This window comes from Larus michahellis, chromosome 4 (assembly GCF_964199755.1).
Source record: "Larus michahellis chromosome 4, bLarMic1.1, whole genome shotgun sequence".
NCBI classification, from domain to species: domain Eukaryota; kingdom Metazoa; phylum Chordata; class Aves; order Charadriiformes; family Laridae; genus Larus; species Larus michahellis.
In genome coordinates this window covers 93,859,864-93,869,517 of record NC_133899.1, presented here as the reverse complement: position 1 = coordinate 93,869,517, position 9,654 = coordinate 93,859,864, and the positions used below count along the sequence as shown (strand labels likewise).

Here is a 9,654-nt window from a genome sequence, read left to right as displayed (position 1 = left end):
TGAGAAAACCTAGCCAACAGATCATTTTTTTCCAGTGAATTTCTGTTTGCTTAAACAGAAAAAAGCACTATTTTGAAGACACCATTACATGTGAAGGTATAACAAATAAGAGCCAGAGAAGTTTTCCAGAATGACATTGTACTTGAACACAGAAGCCAATTTGCTGACGTGAATTTTATTAATCTCTTGTTTTATTTTTGCAGAGTAATTCCTCTTGCCAAACCTGCAGCAGGTTTACGTTAGTACCAGCCAAAAAGGCATCTGAAGAGGCCTTGGCTTTCGGGATCAGCAGCTCTGAGGCCACAAAGCCGAGACGCTGCTTCCAGGCTGGCATCCCCACAGCAGCCTGACATGCTGGACCAGGATGAACACAACAAAGAAGGGACACAGAAGATGGCCCTGCATACAGGTGTCTGGAGAAAAGGGAAAGGACAGAGCATGGCTATTGAAAGCCCCATCTAGTCTGCCAGGAGTCTGCTATTAGGTCTATTCATCCAGAGTTCACGAACCAATCAACACGCTCAGGAGTCATTCACAGAATCACAGAATCTTAGTGGTTGGAAGGGACCTCTGAGATCATCGAGTCCAACCACCAAAAAAAAAAAAAAAAAACCCAAAAAAACCCCCCACACCAACACCCACCTACTAAACTCCATACCCACAACCCCACACACAACACCCCACCACAAACAATAATCTTGGGCACTAGAGCATGCCCTGAAGAGCCATGTCTACACGTTTCTTAAATACCTCCAGGGATGGTGACTCCACCACCTCCCTGGGCAGGCTGTCCCAGTGCCTGACCACTCTTGCAGTAAAGTAATTCTTCCTAATATCTAACCTAAACCTCCCCTGCCGCAGCTTCATACCATTCTCTAATCCTTCTTTGAACCCATTTACATATCTTTGACCTACAAGCATATGGCAGCGAGTTGAAATGCTTTGTTACTCTGTTTGTGAAAAAGCATTTCTTATTATTTGTATATTCGGTAAGTACCTCCCAGTTCCACACTGTGAACATGAAGAAAATTTTAAAAAATTCATTCCTGATCTTTAGATGCCGACCCAAGCCCTCTTCGGTCTTTCCCTTCTTTGTGAGTAAGACCCTGTTTGGTCTGTGTTTCCGATTCCTTTTCGATCTCTCGCTGTTTCCCTCGCAATCCCCCGAGTTGTTTCCTTTACCGCCCTGACAGGGCTGACAGCCCGGGAGCCCTCTCCAGAACCACCTCCAAATGCCAAATTACACCTCACTATCCCTTACATCGCTGTTTTCCCCGACGGGAGTTACTTCGCATCGATCAGGACTGCATTTATCTGCCAGTTTATCGGGCGATTCCCCTCACGCCTGGAGGCCGCCCCCGGCTCCGGCCGCCCCAGCCGAAATCTCCTCAGGCGCGGGCCCGACGTCCCTCACCCCTCTTCCCGCCTCACCATGGAGCGCCCGGCCTGCGGGGAAGCCTCTCCGCGGGCAGGACTGATCTTCTCCTCCCGCCCTTTCTCTGCCCTCCCCTCACCGCCCGTTACCCCGCAGGGTCCGCCCCAGACACCGGCCTTCGCCTCAGCCGCTCCCGCGCTTCCCCGGCCCGGCCTCGTCCCGCCACCGACCCGTCCGCGGCCGCTCTCACCGACAGCCCCGGGCAGGGCCTTGCCGCCGGCGGGGCACTCCCAAGCTCCGCTGGGCTCCGCCGCCCCCTCTCCCGTAGGGCCGGGCCGCCGCCGCTCCGCCGTTCAAATCTAACCGCCGCCCGCCGCGCCTGCGCCGCGCGCCAAACCGCCGCCGTGACGACGGCGCAGCTGCCGCCGTACAGCATGGCGCCCCTCTAGCGATCCGTACAACATGGCGGCCTCCGCAGAATCAGCCCGCTGCCTGACATTTCGGTATTCGCCCTCGCCAGCGCGCCCCGCCGCCGCGGCGGTGAGGCCGGTGGTCAGCGGCCGGCCCTCACAGGGTCGCTCAGTCCCGGCGCGGTGGCCTTGCCCCTCGGCGTGCCGAGGAAGGGTCGAGCCGCTGGCGCCATCTCGCAGAGGAGCGGCCGGCAGGAAAGGATGGCACGAGCGGTCGGCGTACCTTCTTATAGGCCCGGCGAAAAAGACAGATGCTGTGACGAGGTGGCCGAGTGGTTAAGGCGATGGACTGCTAATCCATTGTGCTCTGCACGCGTGGGTTCGAATCCCATCCTCGTCGGAGACTAAACTTTTCCTCCCAACAACATTTTTTTTCCCCTCAATTCTCAGGGCCGAGGCGCTCGCTGCGCTGCCCCACGGCCCCGGCCAGCTCCCTCCTTCCCTCCCTGCCGGGGCCGCGCTCCGTGGCGTGCGGGGAGGCCGCTTCCTCGGGGGTAGGCCCCAGTCGAGGCCGACACCCCTCAGGCTGCCGCCTGCTCGGGATGATACTTCAACCCTTATGGAAAGATGGAGAAGTGAAGCTGCCGCCTGGGGCAGCCATGGAGGTGCCGTCATGGTGGCCGGGCTTTAGGCCTCATGGCCGCAGGGGTCTGTATTCACAGGGTCGGCCGCCATCCCTCTCCTCAGAAAGCATCCGGCTGCGGAGCCGCAGCCCCGCTGGGAACAAACCGCTCTGGATCTCTCCTTGCAGTCCCAACAAAGCCCCGTGTTCAGGCTGGCCTGGTCCCCAGTGGGAGCTTGGGGTGAATATTGGAGAGATCGGGGGCCGAGGGAGCTCCAGCCAAAGCGATTGCAGCGCCTCATGGAAAATTACGTCAAGGTTTGCTTTAGAAAAGTAATCATTGCAGTCGGCCAACCTTTTCACGAAGTTATAGCGATCTAAAAAGCATAAATGGTTGTATTGAAGAGACAGAGGAAGGCTTTTCCTCTCTGCCTAGTCCATCAATAGTTAACTTTTAAAAAGTCTGGAGGCAGAAGTTAACGATTAACTCCCTTCCTCAAACACCTCATGGCCGGGAAGGGGCCGCGGGCACCTTCTTTGCTGGAGCAGCTGCGCCAGCCCTCCAGGCACACGCCGGGCAGGTTTAACTACGCTTCAGTCCGTCTGGAAATTAGATTATACTAAACCCTGCGCAGGGAACGGCCAGATCACGGCTCCATAGCCTCTCACGTGGCACCCATAACGGACCAGTTAACACCCGGCTGGAAAAGCGTGATCCTGTGGAAGATGAGCGTCTTGGTGATGTTTTAGGGGTTTAACGCTGAGTTAATCCTACGCAGCAAAGTTCCCACCAGGGTTTGCCAGAAGATGCACATCCTCCTGGTCCTTTGCTGGAGCATAAAGAGCTGTATCAAAATAAAACTGGACTAGAGAAAGGACTTCTTCCAGGACCTACACTTTGTACAGGTAACTTTATGCCCACAACCAGGACATTTACCTCAAACCTAATCTTGGATGGGAATTTATCACAAGGCATCGCTAATCGTAACACTTTCCCTATTAGCAAAACAGCAAACACCAACTTCTTTTGCAATTTTACAGGACATATGGGCTGGACACCAGCTCTGAACTGAAATAAAGTGAAATACGATGCAATCGGTGGCAGGCTCCTTGTGAAATCAATCTCAAATTTTCATTGTTCAAAGCATCTAGAAAACAGAAGCCCCGGGGTTTCTTCACCAGCAAGGTGTGATAATTAAAAGATGCTCACTGCAGTCATTATGCATAGCCAGAAAAAGGAAAACCAGCACTGAGCTCCAGCTCCACACCAGGCCCTTCAGCCATCAAGTCTCCATCTACTGGCGCAAGTCAGTAAAACCCCTTTCCGATGTTTATTTCTTGCAGAGAGGGGAAAAAACCCTAAACAAAAACCAGACAATATGACTCGGGGCATCTCAAAGTCTAATTTAAAACTGTTGCCCCTAAATCTGCTACCTTTTCCTTGCGTCTAAAGCTAGTAACAGCTGCAGACACCCTTATTTATATGCTGAAGCTGCCCAAGTTTCATTTATAGTTACATGAAATATGTATTTCAGTGCATGAAAAATGTGGACGACACTAGCTTTTAGCCTCATCTCTCAAACACAGGGGACCCTTTATCTCCTTTGTTTAACAAGCTGCCTGCTCAGTACTAGGCCTGGCCTTAATGCAGGATGGCAGGAAAAACAGAAAATCCAGCCTGTGGTTAAATTAGAATCGCCAGGGACCCGCGGCAGGATGCGGAAGAGCAAAGCTCAAGCCTGAGTAACTTTTATGGAAAGATTCAACACATCATAGTAGGTCGAGGGAGGTCATTCTCCCCCTCTACTCTGCACTGGTGAGGCCACAACTGGAGTACTGTGTCCAGTTTTGGGCTCCCCAGTTCAAGAGGGACAGGGAACTACTGGAGCAAGTCCAGCGTAGGGCAACCAAGATGATGGAGGGACTGGAGCACCTCCCTTATGAGGAAAGGCTGAAAGAGCTGGGACTCTTTAGCCTGGAGAAGAGAAGGCTGAGGGGGGACCTGATTAATGTTTACAAGTATCTAAAGGGTGGGTTTAAGGAGGATGGAGCCAGGCTCTTTTCAATGGTTCCCAGTGACAGGACAAGGGGCAATGGGCACAAGCTGGAACATAGGAAGTTCCGTTCAAATACACGGAAAAACTTCTTTACGGTGAGGGTGACCGAGCACTGGAACAGGCTGCCCAGGGAGGTTGTGGAGTCCCCTTCTCTGGAGATTTTCAAGACTCGCCTGGATGCAGCCCTGAGGGATGTGCTCTGGGCAATCCTGCTCCAGCAGGGGAGTGGGACTAGATGATCTCTAGAGGTCCCTTCCAACTCTGAAGATTCCGTGATCAACTGGATGATCCAGGAGAGAAAGAAATCACTTGGCTACTCTGAGCTAGCGGATGAAGTGAGCACTTGTTTATTCTGTTTCGGTACACAAGTCCTGATGCTGGTAACATCATCAACACGCGATTGCAGGAGCCTTGCCGAGGAGGAAGGCAGTCATTCCTGCGGGCCTGGTCAAGCTCAGGGCCCCAGCACCCCGCTCACAGACACCGGGGAAGCAGGGAGTCCTCCAGTAACCTGTGCAAAACGGGCAAAGCGGTAATAAAAGCTCTGCCTGAAGTGGTCTTCAGGTCATGGGGGTCTGAGAAAGAGCACAGCACAAGGAGAGGTGATCTGAGACCGAACCACACTCCAGCAAGGCTTTTGCCACGCTTGCTGAAAGTATCAGCTCCTCTGGATTCCTTTCTTCACCTTTAAAAAGGGCTTCTTTAACATTGTGGAAGTGTAGAACGCTACACCTGCGCCCTAGGTAGGGACAGGGGTGCAGAGAGGGGGGTACGGAGCGACAGAGCTGGAAACCACCAGCTGCAAACAGTCCTCAAGCAACACTGAGGCTCCTCCCGGGTAAAGGTTCTGATTGTCTGCAGCAACCACTGGAGCTGGTCATTACCGCTGGCGATACGTACGGAAAAGAGAAAAAAAATAAAATAAAAAAGAACCTGAGACAGCAGAATTATTATAATAACCCTCCCAGAGGCCAAGAAGCGACCATATAAACACTGGTGAAGGTAAGAACTATAGTGATATTTATCATCCTGGAAACGTATTAATATAAAATGTATTAAAAAAAAAAAAGTCATCTGGTTCATAAAATAGCTTTTGTTTTTCTTTAAAGCTGATTGTCACACTGAAGCGATATTAAAAACAATTCCGCACCAATCAGGAACAACTCGCCTATAGTATGATTTAAAAAAAATAACTAAAAAAGATTGAAGTCAGCAGACGGATCTCTACTTTGGATTTCTGCTGAAGTCTGAGGACGTTTTCAATGAGGCGTAAGGGACCGAGATCGATAGGTTCTCAGAAGAGAAGCCAGACGTGTTTGAGAAGGCAGGAGAAACGTCGCAGGGGAGGGGGCGGAACAGAAAAGCAAAAAAATCTACTAAATGGGCCTCCTTATAAGTCTCATACAGACAGAAACTGGGGAGTAGTACCTCCAAAAATAGGCCAAATCGAAACAGATCCATCCCTAGAGTCACTAACTTTAAATTAAGTCATTATCTGAGCCAGTTCTGAAAGAGCAATTTCAAAGCAAAGTCCACCTTGCTGACAAACAACAGGCAGAAAACGGGTCGGCTCCACGGTGCTCTGATTTTACCTTACGGCATTCTCGGTGATAACGTTTGGGTTTTCAAGTCAGTCTGACAATAAAATACAGTAAAAATAGTTGTGTGTATGACACGACATCCAGCACATGAACGACATTCCAGCAGCTCTCGTTGTACGATACAAGAACATCACATAGCGGGCCGGAAGAAAAATCAGTTGCTGACTTTTAAGTGCAGGCACTTAATTATCTGTGTGGGTAACTGACAGCAGACCCAGAAGAGGCTGAGGTGAAAGGCAAAGCTGCCCGTGCGCGGTGGCGTTTGCTGCCCTGAAGTGCTCCTTCACTAAAGGGCAACATAATTCTAGCGCTGTAGCCCCGTCCTCCCACTCATCTTTCCCAGTGCCTGTGTGCAGCCAGGCCGCCTTCCCGCCCCACCTCCAGCGCACGGGCAGTTTGTTCACCTCAACCACGCTGGAAAGCGACTCTTAGGTCTTTACAAGACGCTTTCCCGGCCAGCGATGTCGGTAGGTGTCGGATGTCCTCACTCATTCCTCCCAGTCTTCCATTGCCCACGCGGGCATCTTGGAGCAATACTCAAACTCCGCTCCCTTGTAGCGCAAGGCATGCAGGAACATCACCAGCTCCTTGGGAGACGGGTCCCGCCGTGTGATCTTACACTCCGCGCACAAAGGGTCCTTCTCTTCCGAGCTCTTTTCTCCCATTTGCCCATCCTGATTCTCACAGGAACCAAGTTCTTTATTTTTTTCCAGCGTTTCCAGGTCGCTATCAGAGTTCGGTGGACAGGCGGCCACGTCATTTCTCTCAGGATCCTTTGCATCCCTCTCGGGATCCTCAGTGTCCTCGGCAGGGCAGGAGCTCTCATGTATCGGATCAGCCCGCGTAGACTTTGTGCAGTCACTTGAATTACCACAGTCTTTATTTTCAGCGCCGGAGTTCAAGTCCTCCTCCGAAATACCCAAGATATCCAGGCTCTGTTTGGAACGATGCTCCTCTACTAGCGCCTTAAGGAGTTCTTCGTCCGTTTTATCAATCTTGCCACCTTTGCCCCTGGCGGGGCCCCAGGCTTCCATGTTATAGATGGGGTCGTTGACGATAGGATGCCCCAAATACTGCAGATGGACCCGGATCTGGTGCGTGCGGCCAGTACGCGGAAGACACTTGACCACGCTGGTCTTGCCGTTGTAACTGAGTCTCTGGAAGATGGTTTTGCAGGATTTCCCTTTGGGGTCCACGCGGCACACTCCCACTTTGTAAGACACCACCAGTATGGGCTCTTCGCAGACCACTTCGTTTTCTGGAAACTCCCCCACCACACGACAGACGTACTCCTTTTCCAGCTACCGGGAGACACAACAGTAACTCTCAGAACAAAAAACTGTCTCTGGCCCGATTACAGCCCAGTCCCATCCCCTTCTCTCCTCCTCTGCAATGCAATACATTTGTAGGCAACATAGCGCCCAAATTTTATTACAAGTGAACAGGAAAGGGAAAAAATAAAACCAGAATTTAAAGCCTAATTTCTCTCATGCTTTCCCCAACTAGTCAGGAAATCAAGAGCGCAAGGGCCTGGCCTATTTTCCTCATATTAAATTCAAGAGCCATCTCTCGCCGACCTTCAGTTTACAGCCTCGAAGCAAATCCTGGAAGCCAGCACCCTACAGCTACAGCTCTCTATGGGTCAAGAGCCACTGGAAAAATGAGAAAAACTTCTAAAACTGAAAAAAATATTAGATGACTGACACATTTCCACTTACAAATAAAACTGTTCTCTAACTGGTTTGCACAATCCCAGACAGTCTGCACAGTCCCTTAGGGAAGCAGATGCCTTTCAATCTAATATTACCAAAAATCAATTAATTTTTTACTCAGTCTTTTTCTCTTGATGCCTCTCATGCTTAATGCAATAAGAACAGCAAGACAACCGCAAGCTGGTTTGGGAATTTGTGCTCATTTAGACCAAAACTTTGGCTGACTTTGGACCTGTTTCAAGAAAATACCATGCAAGAGAGCCCCAAATTCTGCGTCTCTTAGCTCTCACCTGTCTCTCCCGAACCTGCTCATCGATCCTCTTGGACACCTCTGCCGTCTTGGCAAACATCAGTACTCCCGAGGTCATGCGATCGAGTCGGTGAATGGTATGCAGCTCCTTCAGATCATGCTCTTTGCCCAGGATGAAGATGACCGTGTTGTGACGAAACCTGCCGCAGGGATGAACCGGCAAAGAGGAGGGTTTGTCCACAACCACCACCTCATCGTCCTCCACCAGGATCTGGATAGGCTGGGCAGTGACCGGCGGCTCGTGGCGATGCACCGTATTCCTGAGAAAATCATTATTCTGCAAGACAGACGGACAATTAACGTGAATCCAGCCTGCATAACAACCCCATCTGGCCACGCACAATGGGGGCTTCATATTGGAGCCCCTCTGCTGTGAGGACAGGCTGAGAGAGCTGGGGGGGTTCAGCCTGGAGAAGAGAAGGCTCTGGGGCGACCTTCCAGCCCCTTCCAGGCCCTCAAGGGGCTCCAGGAAAGCTGGGGAGGGACTCTGGATCAGGGAGGGGAGCCGTGGGACGAGGGGGAAGGGTTTTCCATTGCAAGAGGGGAGATTTACATGAGATCTCATGCAGAAATTCTTTGCTGTGAGGGTGGTGAGCCCTGGCCCAGGTTGCCCAGAGAAGCTGTGGCTGCCCCATCCCTGGAGGGGTTCAAGGCCAGGTTGGACGGGGCTTGGAGCAACCTGGGCTGGTGGGAGGTGTCCCTCCCCAGGGCAGAGGGTGGCACTGGGTGGGCTTTCAGGTCCCTTCCCACCTAAACCATTCTGTGATTCATTCTACTACGATTCTAAGATTTAGACTACATATTAGGAAGACATTTTTTACGCTGAGGGTGGTGAGACTCTGGCCCAGGTTGCCCAGAGAGGTGGGTGATGCCCCTCTCTGGGCAAGGTTGGACGGGGCTCTGAGCAACCTGCTCTAGTTGAGTATGTCCCTGCCCATGGCAGGGGTTGGACTGGACGCCCTTTAGAGGTCCCTTCCCTCCCAAACCACTCTATGAAGCCATGCCCGGCCCCCGCGGCCCCCAGCCCCGGGGGGTGCCCACCTTCAGCACGATGTCCAGGTCCCGCACCGGCTCCTCGTTGAGGCGGAGGCGGCCGGCGCGGGCGGCGGCGCGGTAGTAGGCGAGGGGCTGGGCGCGGAACTCGGTGCTGAAGACGTGGAGGAGGCTGCGGCCCACCCAGCGCCCCTTGCAATAGGTGCGGAAGTCGAAGTAGTAGGGGCGCACCTTGCGCAGCCCCCCCTCGAAGTAGTAGGAGGTCTCGGCGAAGTGCGCGGGGCCGAAGCTCACCCCCGTGCTCAGCTTCCGCGGAGGGGGCACGTACCGCTCCCCGCCCGCCACACGCCGCTTCTTGGGGGCCGGCGACGCTTCCCCCTCGCCCCCGGGGCCCGGCTCGGCCATGGCGGGGCGGGGAAGGAGCGGGCGGGGCGGCCGGGCCCCGCTCCGCACCACCCCGCGCAGCCGCGCAGCCCAAAGCGCGCCGGCGCGCCGCATGGCGTGACGTACCGGCAGCGCGGCCAATCGCCGCGAAGCCACGCCCCCCCCCCCGCTTCTCCCCGCCCCCGTTCCC

At 53.2% G+C, this 9,654-nt stretch overlaps 1 protein-coding gene and 1 non-coding gene across 2 annotated transcripts; one reads left to right on the top strand and one right to left on the bottom strand.

Moving 5' to 3' along the window:
* Window positions 1–2,103: 2,103 nt before the first annotated feature.
* TRNAS-GCU (transfer RNA serine (anticodon GCU)) lies at window positions 2,104–2,185 on the top strand. Its single transcript has one exon. It is a non-coding gene; the product is annotated as a tRNA-Ser (tRNA).
* Window positions 2,186–4,795: 2,610 nt separating this feature from the next.
* On the bottom strand, window positions 4,796–9,593 carry RPUSD2 (RNA pseudouridine synthase domain containing 2). Its single transcript, XM_074586653.1, has 3 exons — window positions 9,129–9,593; window positions 8,068–8,364; window positions 4,796–7,366 (listed from the first exon to the last, which is right to left on the bottom strand). Exons 1-3 carry the CDS (start codon window positions 9,576–9,578, stop codon window positions 6,554–6,556), a joined length of 1,560 nt encoding a protein of 519 aa, XP_074442754.1. The 5' UTR covers window positions 9,579–9,593; the 3' UTR covers window positions 4,796–6,553.
* Window positions 9,594–9,654: the final 61 nt, after the last annotated feature.

Excerpts from the sequence above, each read along its gene's own strand:
- RPUSD2 (XM_074586653.1), bottom strand. The coding sequence starts at position 9,578 with ATGCGGCGCGCCGGCGCGCTTTGGGCTGCGCGGCTGCGCGGGGTGGTG. Across the intron at positions 8,365-9,128 it reads ACCTGGACATCGTGCTGAAG|AATAATGATTTTCTCAGGAA; the intron begins GTGGGCACCCCC and ends TCTGTCTTGCAG. Across the intron at positions 7,367-8,067 it reads AGCAGGTTCGGGAGAGACAG|CTGGAAAAGGAGTACGTCTG; the intron begins GTGAGAGCTAAG and ends GTCTCCCGGTAG.